The sequence below is a fragment of the Talpa occidentalis genome, unplaced genomic scaffold (assembly GCF_014898055.3).
Source record: "Talpa occidentalis isolate TD23 unplaced genomic scaffold, MPIMG_talOcc4v2.1 talOcc4.4, whole genome shotgun sequence".
Lineage (NCBI taxonomy): Eukaryota > Metazoa > Chordata > Mammalia > Eulipotyphla > Talpidae > Talpa > Talpa occidentalis.
In genome coordinates, this window is record NW_023604295.1 from 85,123,261 (window position 1) to 85,150,055 (window position 26,795).

The 26,795-nt window shown below is 36.0% G+C and overlaps 1 protein-coding gene across 1 annotated transcript in view; it reads right to left on the minus strand.

Moving 5' to 3' along the window:
* The window catches only part of PPM1L (protein phosphatase, Mg2+/Mn2+ dependent 1L), a 238,561-nt gene that overhangs the window by 38,369 nt on the left and 173,397 nt on the right, over positions 1–26,795 (minus strand). The window contains exon 2 of the mRNA XM_037525789.2: positions 22,945–23,119. Within this exon, the coding sequence (XP_037381686.2) occupies positions 22,945–23,119 (175 nt within the window). The remainder of the gene's footprint in view (positions 1–22,944; positions 23,120–26,795) is intronic.

Sequence of the window (26,795 nt, forward strand, 5' to 3'; positions counted from 1 at the left end):
TGAGAATGACACATATTAAAAAAAACTAGTAACAACAAATGTTGGCGAGGATCTGGAGAAAAAGGAACTCTCCTGCACTGCTGGTGGGAGTGCAAACTGGTCCAACTACTGTGGAGAGCTGTGTGGAGATTCCTCAATCTGCTAAAGATGGAGCTTCCATATGATCTAGCAATTCCACTCCTAGGTATTTACCCAAAGGACACAGAAACATTAATTCAAAAGGGCACCTGCACCCCTATGTTGATTGCAGCACTTCCTACAATAGGTAAGCTATGGAAACAACCCAAATGCCCAAAAATAGATAACTGGATCAAGAAGATGTGGTACATAAACACAACGGAATATTACTCAGCTATCAAAGAAGATAAAGTCATGCAATTTGCAGCCACGTGGATGGAGCTGGAAGTGATCATGCTCAACGAAATAAACCAGAAAGAAAAAGAAAAATACCGGTGGTCTCACTCATAACAGGAATTTAGAAGAACTAAATTAGGGACCAGGAAAAATACTAATTATAATAAAGTAAAAATCAAAATCAACAAGCAAATATAAACCAGAGACACACTACAGGGGCAGGTGGTGGGGGCAGGGAGAAGGAAATATCATTAAAACAAGGGAGTGGGAATTGTATGGGGACTATAACCAAGATGAAAATGCATACATTGTGCAAAAATGAAAAATGATGTAACAAATATATAAAATAAAATATAAAAAAATAGAAACTGTCAAGATTAAAAACACATATGATGCTTTTGGTATGGATGTGTGTGTGTGTGTGTGTGTGTGAGGATTCATTAACAAATTTCTCCATTCATTTCCCCTGCTCCTTCCCTGCGAACTGCCCTCCACACCCACTTAAAACTTACTGTTCATTGATTTACAACTGTGAATCCCCCCAGGTAGCAGCTCTCTCCCTTGCCAGCTCCTAATAAATGTTAGTGTAGTTTCTAGTACACAGCACCAGAGAACTCAGGCATAACTATTGCATGAATAGAAGCCAATTACTTGTAAGTCCTTGAATAATGCGATTTTATTTTAATGTGTGGACTCTGAACATTCTTCTCATGTCTGCATGGATTTTACCTGGATACACTGGCTTCCTCCACACCAAGGATGTATGGTTAGGCCTACACCAAGAATGACCTGATGCTTGCATTAGAAACCACCAAACCACATTCTGCAGGGCCATGACGATGGGTTGCCTAATGCTTGATGAAATATTTCTGTTCCCTTGGAGGATGTTGATAACATGAGTCCTCAATGAACACCCTAGGGCGATTTTAAACTTGCAACACAGAAGAGAGCAACTATTCTAGGAAGGTTATCAATAATCCTGTGACTAACTGCTCCTAGAATGCTGGTGCCTTCTAGGGCCTGAAAAAGAAGAAACCCTACACCCCTCACATCCTTGCATTCTTTTCTTATCTATATAATCTTCACTCACTCACCAAAGAGACAATTTCTTTAAAATATTAACCACAGTTGGGCCTCCCTGGTGGCGCAGGTGGTTGAACGCAGCGCTGTGAAGATGTCTGCAGCCTCTGCAGTGCAGGTTCTATCCCCACCGGCTGGGTAGATAGCCACAGGATGCGGCAGACCTCTCCTGTCTCGCCCACTGCTCCCCTTAGCAGTGTATTTCAGTCAGTCTGCCTGTTCTGTTTCCTGCTCTGTCTCTGGTGAATCCTCTTACCCTCCTGCACATCTGGCCTGTACCCCGGTTCTTGTATAAATAAATCTTTTAAAAAATATTAACCATTGTTCTCCCCATGGTGGGCTTCCTTTGTAGAGACAGTTTCATGGTCCAGTATAACCCACTTAGTTGCGTATCAGATATTATAGGGTAAATGGAGTGGTCAGGCTTTTTCTACCTTCCTGTTTCTAGCTCCCACAGCTTGCAACACCTTTAGTCTTGTGTTCTTTCTAAGTTGCATTCCTCCTAGGTTGCAGGGGGGCCTTGCGGCCAAGGGGTATGGGTACAGGGCACGTGCACCTATGATTACAGACAATTGGGCCCAAAAAGCAAGGACATACACATGTGCGAATGCCCAAACCTGTACAGAGACGTGAGGGCTAAAAGGACAGTGTCACTCTGAGACTATGGCTATGAAAGGACCACTCTGAGGTCCTCTCATAAGACCTCAAGACCATAAGACCACAAGACCAATTGGGACTGAGGATGTCAGAAAGAGACTAAGAGAGAGGGGTGAAGATCACAGCAATGGGGGTAGGGGAGAGGGGAGGGAGGATGAAGTGGGGGGTGCTTGTCTACTGAGCATCCTACACCTAGCCACCCAGAACCCCCCCTTACCCCTTTCTTTGCCTACCTCTTTGCATGCCAGCCTCCCTGCATGGTGTGCCTATGTACCTGGTGCCCTTAGAGAGCATTCAAGGCCTGTAAAATCTATCCAGGGCTCCAGAATTCTCCTTTCCATCTGCCCTAATTGACAGTGAACCTGTCCTATACATGCTTACACTAGAGATGTGCATGCTAAGTTCATCTGTATGTTTAAACTGACCCAGTCAGAGTTCATGTGCGTGCGCGCCATGACTGGAAGGTCACCTTTTGTCCTGAGGTGCTGGAATAGGCTATGACTACCTGCCACCTGGAACTGGAATAAGTGGGGTTGGAAAATGAATACAAATTATTATTTAATATTTGAGGTGTTTTTCATTTTTATTTAGAAGTTTGGTAACGTTTCTGTGACCAGAAATATTCCATAGTAACTTAACTCTAAGTTAACTGACTTATAGTAAAATTGGTTTTGTTATATGTCATTTTGCTTTAAGTCACAGTTTCCAAGAACCTATCCAAATTGTTAAGTGAGGACTTACTGTATAAATCCCTGATATTCCTAACTAAAAGATGAAGGTAAGGACAGAGATATCTAAATAGTTAGTGTTTATATTTTTTTCTACCAGTACTATTAGAACAACATGGATATTTTATGTTTTGGAAGTGATGGTAGAAATAATCAGAAACACACAATGAATTTGAATACCATATGTAATATACTTCTAGCAAAGAAAAAAAAAATAAACACTTGGTATACCAAGTTAAATGTTTGCTTTAAAAAGTATAAAGCTTTACAACTGTAGGATATATAGCTAGCAATTGGTTTTAAGTTCTGCTTTTATTACCTTCTAGTTTTTTTTTTAAGTTCTGTCAAGAATATAAAATGATAGTCTACATGTATTCTTTTAATCTTTCTTGACTCAGACTAATTTGTATTCTCTCTTTTTAAAGTCCCCAATGTGTCCTGGGGTTTCTGGGTCTGTTGTAGAGCAATTTTCCTTACCTTTTCCTGATATAATTGTAATTCTGAAAGCAAGATATAAAGGCATCTTTTCTTTGTTTTTGTTATTGTCTCTTTTGCTGTGCAGAAGCTCTTTAATTTGATGTAGTCCCAGCTGTTTATCTTTGCCTTCACTATCACTGCTTTGGGCAATGTCTGTAAAGATGTCTTTGAGGTGCATGTCATGTAGTGTTTCGCCTATATTTCCTTCTATATATTTTATGGTTTCAGGTCTTATGTCTCGTTCTTTAATCCATTTTGAGTTGGTTTTTGTGCATGGTGGGAGGTAGTAGTCAAGTTTATTCTTTTGCATGTGGCGACCCAGTTTTCCCAGCACCATTTATTGAACAAACTTTCTTTGCTCCAGTGCATATTCTTTGCTCCTTTGTCAAAGATTAGTTGACCATAGATTTGTGGGTTTATTTCTGGGTTTTCTATTCAGTTCCATTGGTCCATGTGTCTGTTCTGGTTCCAATACCATGCAGTTTTGATTATTATGGCTTTGCAGTATAGTGTGAAATCTGGGAGAGTGATGCCTCCATTCCCTTCTTTTTTTTTCAGGAGGATTTTGGCTATTTTTTCTATTTCTTTGAAGAATGACATTGAAATTTTAATTGGAATAGCATTGAATCTGTAGATTGCTTTTGGTAGGATGGCCATTTTGACAATGTTAATTCTTCTAATCCATGAGCAGGGGGATGTCTTTCCATTTCTTTGTGTCTACTTCTATTTCTTTTAACAGTGTTTTATAGTTTTCTTTGTATAGGTCCTTTACTTCTTTTGTTAGGTTTATTTCCAAGTATTTGTTTTTTTTGTTGTTGTTTCAATAATAAAAGGAATGGTTTTCTTCATTTCTTCTTCTTCAGATTTATTGTTTGTGTATAGGAAGGCTACCGACTGGGAGAAAATTTTTGCATACAACACTAATAATAAAGGACTGATCACAAAAATCTACAAAGAGCTGATGAGACTCAACAAAAAACAAAGAAAATAATCCATCCAAAAATGGGCAGAAGGGCTAAAAAGAAACTTCTCCAAAGAGGAAATTCAAATGGCCAACAGGCGTATGAAAAAATGTTCAAGATCACTTGCAATCAGGGAAATGCAAATCAAAACTACAATGAGATACCATCTCACACCAGTGAGAATGGCACATATTAAAAAAACTAGCAACAACAAATGCTGGCAAGGATGTGGAGAAAAAGGAACTCTCCTGCACTGCTGGTGGGAGTGCAAACTGGTCTAACCACTGTGGAAAGCTGTGTGGAGATTCCTCAATCTACTAAAGATAGAGCTTCCATATGATCTAGCAATTTTACTCCTAGGTATTTACCCAAAGGACACAGAAACATCAATTCCAAAGAGTACCTGTACCCCTGTGTTTATAGCAGCACTATTTACAATAGCTAAACTTTGGAAACAACACAAATGCCCAAAAATAGATGACTGGATCAAGAAGATGTGGTACATATACACAATGGACTATTACTCAGCAATCAAAAAATATAAACACATGCAATTTGCAGCAACATGGATGGAGCTGGAAGGGATCATGCTCAGCAAAATAAGCCAGAAAGAAAAAGAAAAAGACCAGAAGGTCTCACTCACAGCAGGAATCTAGAAAACCTAAATAAGGGACCAGGAAAAAAGAATAACTATAAGAAAGAAAAAAATCAAAATCAACAAACAACTAAAAACCAGAGACACACTAAGGGTCAGGGAGTTGGGGAAATAAGGGGGTTGTAATTGTATGGGGAATATAAAAATAAAATTTAAAAAAAAGAAATAAAAGTGGCAAGAAAGAAGATAAAGTAAAAAAAAAATAAAGATGTCTTTTCTTTGAAGTCTCTTAGGGTCCATCTAAATCCTGAAAGCAGTCTGCTCTGAAATATGAGTTTCCAATCAAATTGTATGAGCTACAAACCATGTTTCAAATAGCATGTTATAGAAAAAAAATAGTCTTACATAATGCACCTACCATGAAAAAGGAGGGATAATAATATAGTGCAGTGAATGGGTGCCATTTCCTGTACCACTACTTACATGTAATTGACTTGGACTACAACTCTCAGCAGGCCATTAACTGGACTTTTTGCAGGGAGCAGCTGGGAAGGAACACACACACACAGACACACACACATGCATTCTTTATTGTTGTACACAAAGATGGACAACCCTCAGAGCATGCAAATGGGCTTTGTCCCTTAACAGTCTGGGGTCTCTGGGTACCCCTCAGTCATGTTGTTACATTAATGTATTTGCCATGAAAAACAAGAACTTAATACATTTTGGGGTGTCAGAAATAAAAAGCAAAGGTTTCAGTTCCGCTCACAAAACTATTTTATTTAGTATTACTACAGATTATAGGTCAGCTCAAAAATGAGAAGTTCTCTAGAAAAAGCAAAATAAAAATATTTCAAACAAAGGTATGTAAATACATAGAAACACAAACCCACATCAATATATGAAAAAAGGTCAAATAATCTTATCCCTCACCTTAAGAAAAGAAAAAAAAAAAAAAGATGAACAAATGAAACCAGGAGGCCATAGGAGGGATCCTTTATAGATTATCTGCTTCTTTCCTCTAGTCTGTTTCAATAGCCTTTCTTTGTCTTGAAATAATGGAAATTTCATAACTATGTGTCTTGGTTTACGCCCCATTGGTAACAGATGTTCTTTTAGATGAATAGATTTGTATATTTCGTTCCTTCTGTAGGTTTGGGAAATTTCTCAGAGTACCTTCTTTGTTCCTCCTGAAATATACATTACTTTTATATTGCCTCCTTTATGGAGTCAGAAAATTCTGTATTTATTTTTTTATTTTGTGTTTCACTTTCCTCTTTCACCTGGGTTCTTTGTACATTACCATCTTTAATTTTCTATTTGTTCTATTTTACTTCTATAGCTTTCTTCAGAATTTTTAATTTTCCTCTATTGATCTTTTAACATCCTGCAACATTATTTTTTAGTAAAAGTTACAATTTGTATTTTATGTTTATTAGTTTTATTTCTCAGGGCATTCATTTGGTTTTGTTTGTTCTTTTTTGTGTAACTTTGATCTGTTTTTCTTCCATTTCTTTGAATTTTGTTATCATGGTAATTTTTGTCTCTATCTAATAGGGAAAGATCTTCCATGTCTCTGCAGTTGGATCCTGGAGATGCTCTCTCTCCGAGCTGAGATATTTCCTTCAGCACTCAAGGTAACATGGGTTGTATTCTTCAGTCTGCTCATTGTATTCTTCTGCCTGACTGTCTCTCTCCTTTTCCTGGCTTAGTGTTTCAGCATGTCATTATGACATTATATTTTGTGGAGAAATTATCTGCAAATGCTTAATCAAAGTGGGTGGTGATGGGGAAAGGAGATGTCCTGTCATTGGTGAAAGTGTTATGTGGGTGTGTCTCATGTCTGTGGTACCACTAATATCTTTCTTCTCTGTTTCCAGACTCATGTCTCCTTGTCTGTGGGCTGGACTTTTAGCTCTGCTTCACAAGATCAGAATCCCATGGTGGGTGAGGGAATGGGGCTTAGTCAAGCTTCCTGTCCTCTTTACTTAGGACCCTGCCCACTCATGTAACCCTGGGAACTTCACAAATATCTCCTCTTAGGCCTCCCCGGTGGAGCAGTGGGTTGAGAGCAGTGTTGTGAAGCTGTCTGAAGCCCCTGCAGCACCAGTTCGATTCCTGGCCAGCCAGGGAGATTCCCACATCGCATGGCAGACCTCCCCTGTCTCCCTGCTGCTACCCTCAGCAGTGTACTTCGGTCCTTCTGCCTGCTCTGCTCCCCGCTCTGTCTCTGGTGAATTCTCTCACCCTCCCATGCCTCTGGCTTGTACCCCAGTGCTTGTATAAATAGATAAATCTTTAAAAAAAAAATCTCCTCTTAGTTAAGTGTGTGCTTCCATACCAAACAGCTCTCCCCTGCCAGAGTTGTGAGCCAAACACACATGCACAGATTTGTACAGCTTGTTCCAGTCCCTGCTGCAGTCTATAGGCATTTCTCTCTATCTTTTGTTTTAGAGTTGAAATTCCAGAGTCTTTTCTGTTACAATCAGTCCTGGTCTCTAATGTCCAGGAGGTTCTATACTTTTTCCCACGTCAGGTGGTCCTCTGGACTGCCTTAGACCATCATCCTGCCAGCAAATCAGGACACCTCTTCTGAACTTCCCTCCTATTCTCCTTCTGTTGTTTTCTTCAGATACATGTGCTCAAAATGTTAACATTTTCCAAGGCTCCCTTAATTTACACTATGCCTACTACCATCCCTCTGATGCCCCAACATTCCTTCCTGCCTCCCTTTACCTTTCTATAGAGTCCTACACTAAAAGACATACTATATATTTACTTGTTAATATGTGACTCCCCCACCCCTCATTGTCTTACAAGTACATGGTAAAATAATTTTGTTTGGTTCACTAAATCTTTATTGTCTAAACAATACATAGCACATAGTATGTGTTCAATCAATATTAAAAGAATGAATGAGATGGTAAGAAGCATAATTAGAAGTGGCACATTTTCCTAATGGCAAAAGGGAAGGAGTCACATCAGAGGGAGTTGGTTTCAGTAGGTATTTGATGGTAAAAAGCTTCAGATACCAGAGTGAAAGGAAAAGGATAGGTATTTTGAAAAAAATCAATTACTAGTTTTTTATTCCTGATTGACCTTTAATATACATAGATTAAAATAAAATCATATTGCTTTATGATTGCTCAACAATATTCTATAAATTTAGGAAGTGCAGCTTCTCATTCCGATATGTGTATATGACTTACCAACCTACCACCAATGTTCTACTGCCTCACACTATTAAATTCACCTCCTATACCTATTCCACCCACCCCCCTTCCCCATCTCCTCTGGTAACCATCATAGTTTTAACAAGTTTTAAGATTTATTTTTGTTGTGTTTGTTAGTTTGTTTTATCTATATTCCATATATGGTGGAAACCATCTAGTAATTTTCTTTCACTTTCTGAGTTATTTTGCTTAGTATAATCACCTCAAATTCAATCCATGTTGTTGCAAAAGGCATTTCATCTTTTTAAGTAGCTGAATAGCACTACATTGAGTATATATATTACAACTTCTTTAGCCAGTCATCAGTCAATGGACATTTAGAGTGGGTCTGTGTCTTGAATATTGTGAATGATGTTGCTATGAATAGAGAGGTACATATATATTTTTTTCATAATAGTGCTTTAATATTATTTGAATAAATATCTAGGATACTGGCAATGCTGGATCATACAGTATTTCTATTTTTAGTTCTTAAAATTATCTTCATATTGTTTAAACCAGTTATTAATTTTTTTCTACCTTTAATTTTTTTCTAATCTTTAGCATTTTTCAGTTTACTATTCAAATTTTTAAAAATTTTAATAGTGCTAAAAACATAATATAAAATTTGCTCTCTAAGCCATTTGATTGTGTATTTATGTAGTGTTAACTATATTGTCATCATTGTGTAATAGATCTCTAGGCTTCATCTTGCAAAGCTGAAACTCAATTCTCATTGAACAATTCCTCATTACACCTTCACCTAATTCCTTGCGCCACCATTCTACTTTTTGTTTCTTAGAATCATAGGGTATTTATTTTTTTCTGATTGGCATATTTCATTCAGCATAATATCCACAAGTTTCATCCATGTTGCAGCATGTAACAAAATTTCCTTCTTTTAGAAATTAAATATTCCATTGTATGCATGTACCACATTTTTTTTATCCATTCATTTGCTGATGGATATGAGCATTGCTGTGCAAATACCTTCCTTGAGTTCCTGTTTTATTATATTTATATATATATATATTTTAATTTTGGGATTCTATATCACATGGTAATTCTATTTTCAGTTTTTTGAAGAAGTTCCATACTGTTTCACATCATTTATATTCCCACCAGCAGTGCACAAGTGTTCCAATTTCTCTACATATTCACCAATACTTGTTATTTTCTGTTGTGTTGGTTTGCTTATTTTTTTAATTTCTTAATTTTTTTTTAAAGATTTTATTTTATTTATACAAGTGCTGGGGTACAGGCCAAATGCGCGGGAGGGTGAGAGGATTCACCAGAGACAGAGATGGGAACAGAACTGGCAGATTGACGAAATACACTGCTGAGGGGAGCAGTGGGTGCAATAGGAGAGGTCTGCCGCGCCACGTGGGACCCTCGCTGGCCGGCCTGCCGCGACCTAACTGGCGCTGCAGAAGCTGCGGACAGCTTCACAGCACTGCGCTCAACCCGCTGCACCACCAGGGAGGCCCTGTTTACTTATTTTTTGACAGTGGTCGTACTAAAGAGATGTGTGAGGTGATATTGTGATTTTGATTTGTACTTCTCCAATAATTATGTTGAGTATCTTTTTTATATGCTTGTTGGCCTTTTATATGTCTTCTTTGGAGAAATATGTATTCAGACTTTTTGCCCATTTTAAAATCACGTTGTTTTGTTATTGAGTTGGACTTAAAGCTTGGATTATTTTCTCTAGCCTGAGATTATAAATAAGAAATAGTCAGATTTCTTCTAAGCTTTGTTTTTCTTAAAAATATTTGTTTCTTCTGAAATTTCATTCTAACTCATTTTTACATGTATAATTCCTATTTATCTTATCTTTCAATACTCAGTCTAAAGAGGATTAGCTAACCTTTGTTGAGGGCTTATGTTTTAACTGCTTTACATGTCAAAACTCATTTAATGCTCTAAAGAGCTCCCTCCATAAGTGGAACACAACTATTTTTATTTCACAGATGAGGAGACTGAGTCACACAGAGCTTACTGATTAATTTGCTCAAGGTCATTGTGTAAGTGACAAGACTGGTTCTAATCAGTGTTTAATCATTTTAACAACCACTCTTGCATAATTTTTCCTACTCTAGAAAAACTCTAGTCCTCATTTTTTATATTTTAGATCACAGTTAATTGCATAAATTTCATGCTACTTTAAAAGGTAGAGTTCATCTCTAATTTATCTCCTATTTCTGAAAAAAGGGAATATTATACAGAAAACACAATGTTTAATATTTATTGGGAAAAATAAATAAATCAGAAAAAATGCTTAAAATGTAAATACCTTTAGGAGGCTACATATTAAATTCATATTAAGTTATGAATGTTTGATAAAAGATACTTTTCTAATTCCAAATTTCAATAGAGAGGAACCGAGAGCTTCAGGGTACTAAATGGCCAGTGATGCTTTGATAGGAGGAAAAAAAAAAGACCTGGTGGTGTTTAATTAAGATATATAATTTTTTAATGACTGGTCCCAATATATTTATATAGTGTAGAGTTTCACATATTTTCTGATCATTGGGAAAAGATGGTTTTGTTTGCTTTAAAACTATAGTGTTATAGTTCTTGAGGTGTTTTCTTGCATTCTAGAATATAGAATGTTCTGATAATTGGCCAAATAATTGGTGTGTGATTCTTAGAATGATAACAACTGAGATGAGTGCTGTTATTAGATACAATCAGAAATTACAATTATTTATAGAATATCTTAAATCTTAATAGTGTAAGTAGACTCAAGCCATGTTCCTGAAATTAAATTCCTAGGAAGAGATTAAAATGTACCTGAATCTTAGCAATGAAAATTAATTCTTTAATGAATTGATGTTTTCATCATTACTTGAAACAAAGTATATCCTTTAATGTGGTTACTAGTAGATTAAAGAGGTTTTAATAAAATGTGTATTTGAGTTTTATGAAGTATTTACAGGTGAAAAAAAAATCTAATGACCTATTAGAAAGTACTGTCTACAAAGAGCTACTGTGGAGAAATTCCTAAACTGATTCCAGTGAACCTAGGAACAACCCAAGTGATTATTTCTTATTGGTAAGTTTCTGCAGAATATCTCATAAAAATGACAAAAGGCTACATGTTGGGAAATTTGTTTTGTTTTTTTTTCTGAAATCAATGCAAACAGTATATCAGAAATATGAAAAATAAATTACTCCAACGGAACTATACTTTTAAAGGCATCTAATAACTTTTTTGTTTTTGCTAAATACATTGACCTTATCTCCCTCATTTTTTATGACTTGCTTTATATATCTGTACCTGTTTACTGATTTCGTGCTTCATCTTTGTGTTTTTACTGGTCAGTTTTTGAGTCTTCACCTCATTCTTAGCTATAGAAATATGCAAGTTTTAAAAATTGCTTTTATCCTCTCTGAATGCTACTATACCAGCTTCATTGCTAAAACAGATTCTTTTCCTGTACTTTGTGTGTGTTTTTCAAAGTTCACATTTTAAAAGTATGACATTTATATTTATTGAGGCAATGTTGATTTATATCACAGTATATGTTTACACCTCTACAGTTGTAAGTTAACTTTTTGATTCCCAAGCCTTTAGTGCTGTTCTCTTTAACACCTGTCTTGGATCAGCTTCATTTTTAAATTCTTTAATAAAAATTTGAATGTCTGCATGTATCCTTCTGACTCTTATCCACTTTCTGGCTCCTGACCTCTAACTACGTAAAGTACATGTGTATGTGAATGTTTCACCATTAAATTGTGCTTACAAATATCTTTAACCTTTATGGGGATATTTACTCAGTCATGTGTTCACATAGCAAACATTTATTACGTGTCCTAAATTCTGTGGATACAAAGGTGAAAACAATAGATCCTGCTCTGGAGATATTTAAAAGTCTTGGAAATGAAAAATACCTGTAAATCAGTGTGTAGAATACAAATACACAAGAATTTAAAGCCATAAAACTACCATTTTAAGGGCTGCAGTTAGAATTGGGCTGTACATTCTGTCTTGATTCTGGGAAGGACATTTTCAGTTAGCCAAGGGTAAATTTTTTATTTTGTTCTTGGGGAAATTATGAAGAAAGCAAAATGGCCAAAATTACAGAAGCTGTATATTGAGATACAGGCATTGTGAACTGGGCATATGATCAGGAATATTAAAGTCACCAGATGATCTCAACTGAACTCAGAGAATTATTAGAAGCTATGTCCTTCAGTGGGGGGATCAGAGAGGGGATCAAGATGTGTGTGGTCCCTGGTTCAACATATCACATCACATGACATGACATCACAAAGCCGCTATGGAAAGCTGTGTGGCATTTTCTCAGAACACTAAAAGCACATCTACCATATGCTCCAGCGAGTCAACTGCTAAGAATGATTCTACTCAAAGGGCACAAAAATACTAATTAGACAAGAAACTTGCACTCCTAGGTTGACTGCAGCACTATTTACACTAGCCAAAATGTGGAAACAACCCAAATGTTCCAAAACAGATGAATGGATCAAAAAAACTGTGGTATATCTACAGAATGGAACATTACTCAGCAATTAAAAAAAAGAAACTCATGCCATTTGTGGCAACATGGATAGAGTTGGAAGGGATTATGCTAACAGAAATAAGCCAGAAGGAAAAAAGATGAATATCAAATGGTTTCACTTATATGTGGAATATAGAGAAACCAAACAGAAGATCAAGAAAAAGACAAAACTAGCAAGTTGACCAGAGATCTGAGGTATATAGCAAAGGAGGGGGAGAAACAGGAAGTCAAAACAGGGGAGGGAAGAGCACAAGGGAATATGGTGATGGTTCATGGGTGATACGGTGGCAGGAGACCTATGGGGACTACACCTGAGAGGAGAAACCGATTACTGTACAAAAATGAACAACTATGTAAGAAAATTTTAAAAAAGTAACATAAAATTGTGAGAAGAATGTAAGAAATTCTTTTTCTTTTCTTTTCTCTCCCTTCCCTCCCTCCCCTCCCTCCCTCCCTCCTTTCCTTTCTCCCTTCCTTCTTTTTCTTTCTATCTTCTTCTTCTTCTTTTTTTTTTTTTTTTTTGCTCTGGCTGAAAGAAAGCATGGAACATTGGGTGTTTATAGCATAATATTTTATTTTATCCTCCCATATTATTCTTACAATAATAAGAAGTATTATTGTAACAAACTTTCAAGAAGCAAGCAGGAATAAGTAACACAAATGTAGTTTGTGTTATCTCTTTGAATAAGGACAAGATTAGAGGAATGGAAAGCCATGACTCAGGTCAGGAAAGAGCTTCTTAAGTAAAACTCTGATTCTGAAGCAGGTCTCAGAACACAGACTTAAAGAGAAAATAGTCAAGATAAACAATAAATGTAAAGGGAAAAGACTTCTAACTTGACTATCCTTCCTCATTTCATGAACTCTTAGTATCTAGCTAGAACCCAATACACATTAAATGTGTTGAATAAACATTGTTTATTGTAGTGATTTATCTGTAGCTGATTTAGAAGAATGGCTAATTCCCTTGACTAGATTACAGAACTATAGGGACACATTCATATACTGCAAAAACTCTTGATCAAATCAGCCTCACCAGAGATGGCCTAAGCCACAGATTTGAGACAAGGACGTGTACCAAAAAAAATAAACACAAAGAAAATGCCTCTTGGCAATAGAAAGTAGCTTGAATACAGTCCTTTCCAAGAGGTAACTTGCCAAATGAAATTTCAGTGTCTAACAACTCCCAAAGATTGAAGTTAACGTTCTTATAAAATGCCATTAAACAGCAGTCCAGCTGCCAATGATTACACATCTTCTCTGTCTGAAAGTCAGCCAGAGGATACATTTTGCTTATATCTCACAATTACAAATGGACACAGTCTAATTCCATTAGAAATTCTAGCACTTTAAAAACTAGCATCTTTTTCCCTACAGACTGAAGGCCTTACCATTAACTTGTATCTCATTATAATTTATTGTGAACATTCCAACAAGGTCTATGTAATTTTGATTATAAAAGCCCAATAGTGCAGAAAAGAAGAGCTATAGATAGCAATGGCATCATGTCTTTGCTGGCAAATGTAGTCTAAATTGTGACCACCTGGTATAATTATTTTCTTTGAAATGTACACATTTTCTTCAGTCCTCATAATCAAATACTACTCTAGAATAGGTAATACTAGTACAATGACAACTTGATTAGAAAGATAAACACAGCTCCAGTTAAATGTTTTAATTGCCGGAGGAAGTACTTCCTGATTTTAATCTCAGTGATTAGCTCATGGTTTCCAGTCTTCTCAGCAAACGTCTTTAAAATGTAAAATTTTGTTTTGCCTACTGCAAAACTTGGATGTTTGCATTTTCAGAGTGTAGATGAGGAATTCTATTATAAAGGTAAGTGAGTTTGAGAATGTAATTTTTTAAATTCCCCATCATTATCACTTTCATAAAATTCTGTCTGAATTATCTTATTTAAAAGTTTAGAGAGGTCATAAGAAAAAGACAATTTTGATAACATGTTAATGTAAACTAATTCATGCCGACTAATTAGTATAAGTTGGGGAATAACAATTAGAATGTGGAAGGTAATGTTATGGCAGAGGGCAAGAGTAGCATTGCACAAGACAGTGACATATAACCACAGTGACAGAAGCAAAGAGGTAAAAAGAAACATTACAATAAGCCTGCCTTTAAAAATGCAACTGAAATTAAAGTACAACATGAACAGTTCAAGAGACTTATAGGTTCTATTATGAATTTCTATTTTACTTAAAACTTTCTTAATCCTACTGCTACTTCCTTCTTCCTCTAAGTATTTAATGTCCTATGAACATCCTCTACAGCACTGATGCCACTGCAGTCTTGTTCTGTTTCTTCCACATCCACACTGGCTCCTACTACCAGGGACACACATGTATGCACAGCAACCAGGCAGTGGAGTGAAAGGTCATGTGGTCACTGAGCATCCCTGTGGCAAGCATCACGCCTGGGTCAGATTCTGTGTCAGTGTTCCCAGAGTGAATAAAAGAACCAATGAATAAATGAACCAATGAATGTTAAATGAACTGAACGCAGAATTATGTATTGTTAAAGCTGGAAAAGATTTAAGAAAACACTGAATGAATAAATGAACCAATGAATGTTAAATGAACTGAACACAGAATTATGTATTGTTAAAGCTGGAAAAGATTTAAGAAAACACCTAACCCATCTAACCAACTATCTAACCAGAGCAGAAACATAACGCAGGGCAAGTGAATTACATGCAGATAATTCTAGGCAGTCAGTTTTCTGGTTCCTAGATGTCAGTTACTTTGTTTAGTTACTACTCCCCTACCATTATCTTGTGGGTTTTAAAATCTATGCTATAAAGGGAGAAATGTAAGAATTATATCTGAAATTCAAATCAGCTTAGTTAAAAAGATAGATGTTACTGACCAGAAAGAAGTTTTTTTTTAAGATTTATTTATTTATGCATACAAGAGCTGGGGTACAGGCCAGATACGCAGGAGGGTGAGAGGATTCACCAGAGACAGAGCGGAGAACAGAACAGGCAGATTGACTGAAATACACTGCTGAGAGGAGCCGCAGGCAAGACAGGAGAGGTCTGCCTCGCCATGTGGGTTGCTCCCTGGCTGGCTGGGGATTGAACTCGTGCTGCAGAGGTTGCGGATTGCTTCACAGTGTGGTGCTTAACCCCTTGTGCCACTAGGGAGGCCTTCAGAAAGAAGTTTTTAAGTGGATTTTGACTACCTATTCTAGTGATATGGTCCCACTGATATATGACTAATAATTGGTATTATGAAAGCTTTTATTATTTTTTGATTAATCATTCTACCATTCCCATATTTTCAGAGATAAGAAATAAACCCCCAAATTCAGGGACTATATATGGTGAAGGGAGCTGAAACATGGATAAAAGAGAGGGCTATCTAAAAAATTTTACAAAAGAGAGGGCTATCTCAAGTAACTGTGGTTATTTCTATTCAATAAGAAACTACACAGCCATTACAAATTATTTTTATGAGCAGTTTCCGAGAACATGGAGAAATATGATTACATTTCAATGTTAATTGAAAACAAAGATATAAAAGAGGGCATAAATATTAAAATGTAACAGAGAAAAATGACTAGACTACTAAAAATGATGATTATGTTTAGATGATAGAATTAGAGATGATTCTTTACCCTTCTATTCCTCATATTTAAAAAATGTTTTAAAATATATTTTCAACACCTTAATAATAGAAAAATAAAACAGATTTAATTTTTTTTTAAAGATTTATTTATTCATGTATACAAGAACCAGGGAACAGGGCAGATGCATGGGACGGTGAGAGGATTCACCAGGGACAGAGGGGAACAGAACAGGCAGACTTACTGAAATATACTGCTGAAGGGAACAGCGGGCTAGACAGGAGAGGTCTGCTGTGCCATGTGGGATTGTCACCGGCTGGCTGAGAGATCAAACCCGTGCTGCAGAGGCTGCAGACAGCTTCATAGCGTTGCACTTAACTGCCTGCGCCACCAGGGGAGGGATTTAATTTTTTACAGAAATTTAGAAGTTAGTGTCAGAGGTTGCACAGCCAGTTTGAATTTCCTTTTATGAGTTTCTTTTAAGTCCCTGTTTTATGCTGCCTTCTCAGTTATGCCAGTAAAGTCCTGATGAGAATATCTTTTGAGCCCAGAAATTTTTTTTTTTAAAGATTTATTTTATTTATTTATGCATACAAGAACTGAGGTGTGGGCCAGAGGTGCAGGGGGTGAGAGGATTCACCAGAGACAGCGTGAGGACCAGAAGAGGCAGATTTATTGAAATAAACTGATAAGGGGAACAGTGGGCAAGACAGGAGAAGTCTGCTGTGCCATATGGGTCAGTTCCCTGTCCGGGGATTGAACTCATGCCACAGTGGCTGATGATAGCTTGATAGCGCTGAGACTTTAACACCTACGCCACCAGGGAGGCCCAGAGATGGGGGTCTTGATTGAAGATACAAAGTAAGGAAAGCTTAGTGCTACCTCTTCTATTAGAGAAGAAACATAAAGAGCAATTCACCCTACTTGTTAAGAGTGAAGATCTTCCCGCAAATGTCTTTTACTCCATTTTTTTTAAGTTATTGGAAAACCAGAGAGGACCCCAAATACTTCCCAATCTTGTTTCTGGATTTGGTTTCTCATTGTGTGTTCATTTTTTCTCTATGACAGCAAATCACTTTTCTTTTGAGATCACTGATTACTCTGACACAAATGGCTTGATTAAATCATGGTGGTAACTTTTAGGCACCATAGATTTTTAAGAAGAACAAAATAGGCTCAATAGGGGGCAATCCTCCAGCTACTCCCTAAACTACTTATAGCACATTTCACCACCCTTTTTAAAAGCTATTTCTCCACAAAGTACATTACAGTACTTGATGTGTATTCATTGGCAAACAGCTTTTGCTTGAATCAGCTCTCAGGAATCACAAAGCAAAGGCTGGAAAACTAATGATGTTCCTTTTCTTTTCACCTCCTCTGGGAAACCTGTATGTGATTTCCTGAAACCTATAAATTGACATGCAGGTCCCTAGCTTTAACTGAATCCTGAATGAACACAATAAATAGAAGCTGAGTCCTTTCCTTTCCTCTTCTGTACCATCTAGCTCACTTACTACTTTCCTAACTGGCCATCTTTAGCCCCCTCCTCTAAAGTCTTTCTTCTTGCTAAGATATTTAGGATGACATCAGAAGCCACACAAGTGAGTTACTCAGTCCTGCTGGGTCTCTACCATGTATACAGGTGATATACTGTTATTTTTAACTTGTTTTGACTTTTCCTTTTGTAAATATGTCTGATGCCTGTTTGATTTTTGCCAGTCTAGAAGAAATGAGGGATACAAGATGATTTCCCTTGCACTCCAACAATATCTTACTTCTTACTCTGAATTTTACTTAGCATTAATAAAAATATCTTAGATATCTTAATGAGAATACATGAATGATGGATCAGAACCTCTCCCAAAACCAAGTTCTGTTTGATTCATACAGCCTCACTCTCTCATCCTACCAGAAAAACTATACCTGAACATATTCATGTGCAGGAAAGTTGAATGATGGTCTTCTTTTAATATGTTTAAACTAAATGGACTGTGTGAGGAGAGAAGAGAAAGACTACAGAGCAAGCAGAAGACTAAAGAAGTTATCTACAACCTTTCAGAACTAAGGATACTTGAATTTTCCATTGTCAAGAGACCAGCCATAGTTTCAGAAGTGAAACATCTATGAGATACTGTTTATGCCTTTTATTTATAGGAATATGTGCTTTAGGAAACTTTGGTGAATTACTTGAGTTCACATGACAAGTTTACAGCAGAACGAGTAATAAAATATGGGAATTTAATTCCAAGACCTCTTTCAATAATACCACAAGACCTGTTCAATCCTGTAATAGTCGAAACTTAAAAAATAAACCATGTGGATGAAAATCTTTCTAAATTGGTTTATACAATTCCTATTTTTATATGTAGTATATAATTAGCATAATTGAACCTTTTTTTTCTGTGAATCAAGGTCATTGTTATGAAGAGTAATACTGTTAATTGTATAACACAAAGTCTATAAATGATGATTTTACTTAGAGTATACTTCAGTGCTGAGAATATCATAACTACTTTTTATGAATACTTACGGATTTACTCTTTGTTCTTAATACTTGCTACTCTCCATGTCTCATAATACGCCAAGTATCATCACCTTTTCCCTGCATTCTATTCCTATACACATGTTTTCTAATATCTAGTCTATGGAATACTATGGCATACAGACAAATTCATACCATATTTTTTGTGGCATTCTTCATCATAGCAAAAACAAAAGAATACCATAAACGTCCAACAAAAGACAATGAATTATACTTTCAAAGAATAGATTGCACCTAAAATTATCTTCAAAAGAACAGGAATAAATGAAATAAGGAAATCCTTATGTAATAATAAGTGAAAGGAGCAAGATATTAAACTGTAAGATATTATCCACATTTCAAAAATACTTTCAGTGAGGGAAATCTACCAAAACATTTACAATGGTAGGATTACAAATATTATTCTCTTATTATACCATTTTACTTATTTCTACAATTAAAGTCTAATATGTTAAAGTCCAAAAAAGAATTTTTAAAAAGAAAATATCACATTTTTAAATGTTACATGACCGGTCAGATCTGTACAAAATAAAATGCATAGACTATGTGAGAATCTAAAGCCTCTGTTATATGGGATTGCCCACAATTTTGTGACATAGCATGATTACATGTAGCTTTTGCCCACTTCCTATTTCTTTGCTGAATTTCAGGTTTATCAGGTTACTAGACAGTTGAATTGTGGATGAATAAAGCACTAGGAATGTATATCTTTAATAGGGAAGGGGGATAATGAGAGAGAAGAAAGAGAGAAGGATAAGTAATAGGTTTGAAGCCAATGCATTTAGACAAGTATGTAAGGTTTTCTCACTAATTGGTTTTTCAGAAGTTTAGAAGCCACAGATGGTAGTTACTGTGATAAATTACTTAGGTTGCTTTATCAGCAAATGAGGATTAATGACAAATTAACTCTCTAGAGACCAAAATATCTCCCATTTAATAAGTAATTACTTCCTAAAACTGGAAAGGCTAAACTAAGAATGTGAGGATATAAAAATTGGGATAGCAAGGAAAGAAACTAAGCAGTTGAAGCAAATGAGTACTACTTTAGAATGCTTATATTTGAAGGTATTGGATATTATTACCAATTTTCTATCCAGATTCTTTTGTATTATGACGAAGTATTTTCCTGTTAAATAGCAATATCTTTTTATATTTTTCTCTTCTTTCTTTGAATGAAATCAGTAATATTTGGATGGTAGAATAGAAGACAGTGACTTTCATTTATTCATAGATATACATATACCCAGCAAATGTTTCACCTCATACAAGAATGACCAATAGTAAAATAAGCCCAGTGTAGGTAATTTAACAAAAAGACATTATTTTCCTTTACAAGCTTCTGAAGATAATTTTTAAAAATTGTCCTCTGTCTCTCCAAACACTACATGTTAAGAGTACTTTAAACTGGCCTGAGAGAGAGACAAGATCCAAATGTGCTCTCATTCAGCATTAGCACATCTGGAATATGATTTCTAAGGACTAACATAAACATGATATATTGTATCATTGTAATAGCTTTGTTGAATATTACTAGTCTAACTTCAGAAATGAAGAAACAGAGGATCTAAGAGATTAAAATGTTAAGATTATTATTGTTTTTAAACATTAAGTTTTTATTTTATTTTTTAAATTTTTTAAGTTTTATATATTTTTTACATCATTTTTCATTTTTGCACAATGTATGCATTTTCATCTTGGATATAGTCCCCATACAATTCCCATCACCCTTGTTTTGATCCTACTCACTCCCCCCCCACCATATACACAATGGAGTATTACTCAGTAATCAAAAAAGATAAACTCATGCAATTTGCAGTAACATGGATGGAGCTGGAAGGGATCATGCTCAGTGAAATATGCCAGAAAAAAAAAGAAAAATACCAGATGGTCTCACTCATAGCAGAAATTTAGAAAACCTAAATAAGGGACCAGGAAAAAGACTAATCAAAGTAAAAATCAAAATCAACAAGCAACTATAAACTAAAATATTAAAGATTATTAAGCTAGAGGGAAGAACTAGAATTTAGATCCTTCAGCTCTCAGTTTTGCAGTTATTTCTACTGTTTCTTGCTAGAGAGTTCATTTATAGATAAGTCCTATGTCAAAGTATTTGCCCTTAAAGGCATTTGCGAGTGTACTTCTGCAGATGAACAGTTGCTCAACAACAGTGCAGGTGAATGGTATTTGTGAAGAAGGAAAATTAAGTGGTGGGAGTTTGCAGCTGATGCTCATTTCCACCATGGTGTCTACTTGGACAACATCCATAGACGATAGAATGCATCTCTCTTCTCAACACAAATCCACAATCATCTTTTGTTTTTCAGGGTTTAAACTAACGTCCTCCCACCTAAGGAATTCTATTGAGGTTTTGAGCCACTTTCACTATTTGATTATAAATGTCCAGAGTTTATTTTAATAGCTTGTGGGTATTACAGAGTGCATTTGCTCCTAAATTGCTTAGAATTTTTCTCCAGAACTCATCAATATATATTTTAGCTTCCATCTGGACTTTAAACAAGATTTTTGATTTTTACATCTAAGATTCTATCCTACCTTTCAATACATTTTTCTTCTTCCAAGTGCATATATATTGCTGAAAATTCAACAAATGCCTACTAAAGGAATGAGAATATGCATCAGTGTGACGAAAGCCCAACTTTTTTTTTTTTAAAGATTTATTTATTTATTCATACAAGCACTGGGTACAGTCAGAAGCGTGGGAGGGTGAGAGAATTCACCAGAGCCAGAGCGGGGAACAGAACAGGCAGACCGACGAAATACACTGCTGAGGGGAGCAGCGGGCACCACAGGAGAGGTCTGCGTGCCATGTGGGATCCTTTCCGGTGGCTGGGGATTGAACCGGCGCTATTGAGACTGCGGGCAGCCTCGCAGCCCAGCGCTCAACCGCTGCACCACCAGGGGAAGCCTGAAAGCCCAACTTGAGTAGTAATTAGGTGTCTAAATCACAATTATTTCTGAAAAATCTGTAGGTCTCAATTTACTCACCATTATATGCTTTGGGAGACAGGAAGTGAATGGACTATATGAGTTGTGAGCTCTATAAGATGCCATGAATATTTAAATATTATTTTAATTGGTTTGATCATAGCCTTAATTTATCCATTATGAATGAGAGAGGAGACATTATTATTTTAAAGACAAGAATGTCAAAAACAAGACACAGACAAACCAAAAACTAACCATAGGTAGTTTGTATGTCTGAAAAATTAAAAAAACAAAGGACAAACAGAGAGAGATGTCTTGAACAAGACTAGCAATGTAGGTCCTGGTGTTAAAATAGGGATTACTACCAACATTTGACCATTGGAAGTCTACCTTCCTCCTTTATTTTGGGGGGATTTCAGAGGAAAAGGTATGATAATTTTAATCAAGATATTTCTCCCAAATTTAATTTTTATTAACAATTTTTAACAATTCCAAGTAATATCATAATGGTTTAAAAAAATTGGGTTTTATCAATCACATACTGGGACACAAGACCAACATCAACAGATACTCCAAGATTGAAATCATACCAACCATCCTCTCAGACCATGAAGACATCAAACTAGAAATAAACCATAAAAAGAAGGCAAGGAACCCTCCTACCTCATGGAGATTGAAACCCACACTACTGGAAGACCACTGGACTAATGAGGAGATCAAATAAGAAATTAAAAAATACTGTGAGTTGAATGGCAAGCAGGATACCAATTTCCTAAAGGTATGGGATGCAGCAAAAGCATTAATAAGAGAAAAATATGTAGCAATACAGGCTCACATCAAGAAACAAGAAAGAACTCAAAGAAACAACCTAATCTCACATCTCCAAGAATTAGAAAGAGAATAACAAAAAAACCCTAAAACCAGTATAAGAAAGGAAATAATAAAAATGAAAGCAGAAATAAATGAAATAGAAACTGAAAAAAACACATATCCAAAAGAGCAATGAAACCAAAAGTTGGTTCTTCAAAAAAATAAATAAAATAGCTGACAGATTATGTAGAAGAGAAAAATGGTGTTATAAGGAGGTTTGATATTTAAGAATCATTTTTAGGAATCTCTTGAAAAATAAAACTACCGAGAAGGAAACTTATTGTTAATCCATGCTATATGAGTTTGAATTCAGATTGTCCTTCATATTCTATCTCAGAAAAGAGCCTAATTATAACCAAGGCATAAAGAGAAATTTCTACAGGGAAAATAATTGTTTGTATTAAAGACAAACATACCTGCTTCGTCATAGGATACAGTCAATTTTTCTAGCATTTCTCGGTCAATTGATAGAATCTGCTGTTCAAGGATGGTCTGGTAAGACAATACACTATTTTCCTTGTCTTTCTCATAGTCCTGAAGATGCTGTTTAAGGGCCTCTGGGAGTCGAGATTTTACATATTCAGCTGCAGTCTGCAGATAAAACAATCAGAGAATTTCATTAGTATTTCTCATTTTAGGCTTCTCATTTGTCCTCAGGTACTTTAGTGAGAGATTAAAGCACTCTGGAACCAACCCTCTAAGATAAGATTATCCTTGTCACTGTCATTTCTGGTTCTATTGTACCGAGGAAGGTGGATCTTCAAACAGACAGAACCATAGACCTCAGAAAGTTTTCAACTACATTTAAAGGTATAAAAGATACTGACTGGTGTAGCGTTCACTCAGAATAGCAATTTTACTAGAGAATATTGAAGGCCCTATGATAGTAATTTCACTGGATATACTCACTTGGCCTTGTCTAGGATACAGAAGTTAATGACTCATCTTAGCAGTAAGCCACCTATGCTATGGCATCCACATCCCTGCTTTGCTTTTCTTTACTCTAGTGCTTACACAAGAACTCTGCTAGGGATGATAATAAAATAAGAAGAATAGAAAATGAAGAGACCTAAGAAAATACTGTTCCTGAACCTGGAGAAAAAACTGTTTAACACTTAAAAATTTGGGCCTTTTATAAAACACCCTTTTCCCTCCCTCCTTTCTGCTTTACATTATCTGCACAACACACTCCCAAATAGCAACACCCAAAATTTCATGCAGTGATATTCAATTTAGGTAGGAATGCTTCTGTTGGACACAGGAAGGAAGGCATGTGTACTTTGAAAAAGTTCCTCCCAATGATTCTTATATGTTCTGGTGGGTAGGGAAGATAGCACACTATTCTTCCTTCCAGTTGAGAATTACAATTAAAGTTAAACAGAATTTAAGGGAGAAGTTAAGCAATGTGTGAATCAGGAGAATTCTCAAATTTGTAAAACATATATCTTGAGAATGCCAAGAGTTTGGCATCTTCTTTCAGTACAGCTCTAAATCAAATGTACAATTTTAAAGTTGACAAAATAAATGAAGAGATGTGTTTATTTAAATTTTTTTCTACGACCTTTAGTTTTCTTTTTAATTCTTAGCACAATTTAGAATGAAAAGAAACTTGACAGAACAATGACAACTAACTTCCCAGGAAAAGTCCACTGGGAACTGGTAGAGAAAAGTTATGTTTCAGTCGCTTGAGTAGTCAAATATAGCATGCAACACTTTTTATTTTTAGATTTATTTTTAGATTCCCTAAGTCAGTGAGTGAGACATTATAACTTTAAAATATCAGCCTTGTTCGATTTCTCTGCCAGCCAGCTAGTGCATAACAAATGAAATCACTCCATAAGATGCAAATGGATTCAGCACATTAACACAAACTATTTAACTCTACAGTTTAATAAAATTTTTCTCCTGACACTGGAAAACAAAGAGAAATACGGCAAGATAACTATTTTTAAACTTATACCATCTTGCTATTCAATGTAACATCTGTATGTAAATTTTCTTCTTAGAAATATGTAAAAGATACAGCAAATAATTTTATAATACACATTGGTATACTCTGTGTTATTGAAAGTATACCACACATTTCCTTCTAATTGGGTCTAAAATCACAATATCGGTCTCTGAACTGGGCCTATTTCTTTTTATACTGGAGTTATATTTTGGTATTTAATTTCTAAAACAATATAATTTCATGTATTGAGTTCTTTCCATTGGAAAAGATTCTTAAGGGAAACAGAAAGAAATAAGCAAAATATTTCAAAACTCAAGATATTTCAAGAAATTACCTTTACAGTGAGGTGATGTTCTAAATATATCCACATATATGGCAGTTAAACCTTAAACTTAAGCATGAATATAAAAAAAAACCCAGGTTGTCAACAAGTACTGTATAATCTCACTTAAAATTGGAAATTAGAAAACTAGCAAATAAAATATGAACTCAGATACAGAGAACAGATTTATGGCTGTGGGGTGAGGGATGTGCAATATATGAGGTGAGTAGTGGGCAAAATGAGTGAAAATGGGTGAAATGGGGGACAGTCAAAAAACTTCAAATTATAAAATAATCAAGTCTCTCTTTCCTTTTCTATCAGGATTCTTTGTTCATTCTCATCTTTAAGTACACTGATTCATTCTTTGATTTGGTCTACTCTACTTTCATCTCCTTTTATATTCTTTTTATATCCTGTATTTCCATATATTTTTTAAAATATTTTATTTATTTATTTATTTATTTATTTATTTAAGCACTGTATAAATTTATTTATTTATATAAGTAAGTCAGAAGTGCGGGTGGGTGAGAGAATTCACCAGAGCCAGAGCAGAGAACAGAACAGGCAGACTGATGAAGTACACTGCTGAGGGGAGCAGCGTGTGGCAGGAAAGGTCTGCGCACCATGTGGGACCCTCGCCAGTGGCCTGGGATCTAACCGGTGCTGCAGAGGCTGCAGGCAGCTTTGTAACCCAGCGCTCAATCGCTGTGCCACCGGGGAGGACCCTTCTTATTTTTTTCTTAGTTAGAATTTCAATTTTGGTCTTTTGATCATTGATCTTATTTCTAATGAAATTCACTTGTTTTTCTGCTTTTTCTTTGTATAATTCCAATTCTTTAATTTTCTTCATCACTGCAATTTTAATTATGAGTATGGTATCTGATAGGAAGATTATCTCTTCCATTTGTTTGTGACTTGGTTCTGGTAATTTGTTCTTACTCTGCAGTATTTTGTTCCCCGAGGACTTAGGTAGTCCTTTGCTGTGTTTTTCCTTCTCCCCATTTTGATTTTGTATTGTTCTAGGTGTTAGGTGCATCTTCTGGTTCTCTTACAAGCTAGCCCGGGATCTTATGATGGCCTACTCCTCTGACTCTAGATGGGGTGCTCAGTGGGTATATTGGGGGATATTGTTGTGTCCTCCTCGTCGAAGGCTGACCTGGCACCCTGCTCAGTGGTAGGGTGCTGGCTGCAATGCCTTGGAGGCAGGGGTACGCTCACACTTTCCATGAGGCCAAAACAGTCCTGCTCACCTGGCGCCCCTCTGTGTGGCATGTAATTGGAAAGAAAATTTGGGTGGAGTGCTATTTTTAAATGGTGGTCCATTCCAAACACTTAAGGGAGACCTGAAGCTGAGAAGCAAGTCTGTCAGGAAAGGGCCTCAGGCTGAATGAGTGTGAGCAATGGCAAAGGACTAGGACCAAAGACAGGAAAAGGACATAAAGAGGACATAAAGCAAAGGAGATATTCCTTTCTCACACCTTCCCTTCCAAGAGCAGAATTTCTTATCATTTTCAGTCTTTCCCACTTCTAATCTGTTTTTTTTAAGCATCTTTGAAAGGACAGTCTTGCATTTCCTGAGTTCATAATTTTGATTTAAAAAAAAAGGTGAATTTGACTCCTTTAAGAGAGACAGCATCACGAAAAAGTATCAGGCTTAAACCTGAGTATATAAATGAAATTCTATGCTTATTACGGAGATTTGAGATTGCTTTAGAGAACTTAAGCTGTAGATATGCAAATGCTAGTCAGTCCTGTGACAAAATAACCACCTCAGAGGGCATAACACTCAATATGTAAGAGGCTTGAAATCATATAACCTACTGAATATGGAGATTATAATTTTCATTGAGTTTAAACATTAAAAAGATGACTGCTAATTTATATATTATTTAGGAAAATGCCTCTGGAATTCCTTAAACTGTTGGAGTGGCCTTGTATCACCAGGCCAGGACTGGTGGCAACCAATGAGGACTTTTCCTGACTGCACAAATGTT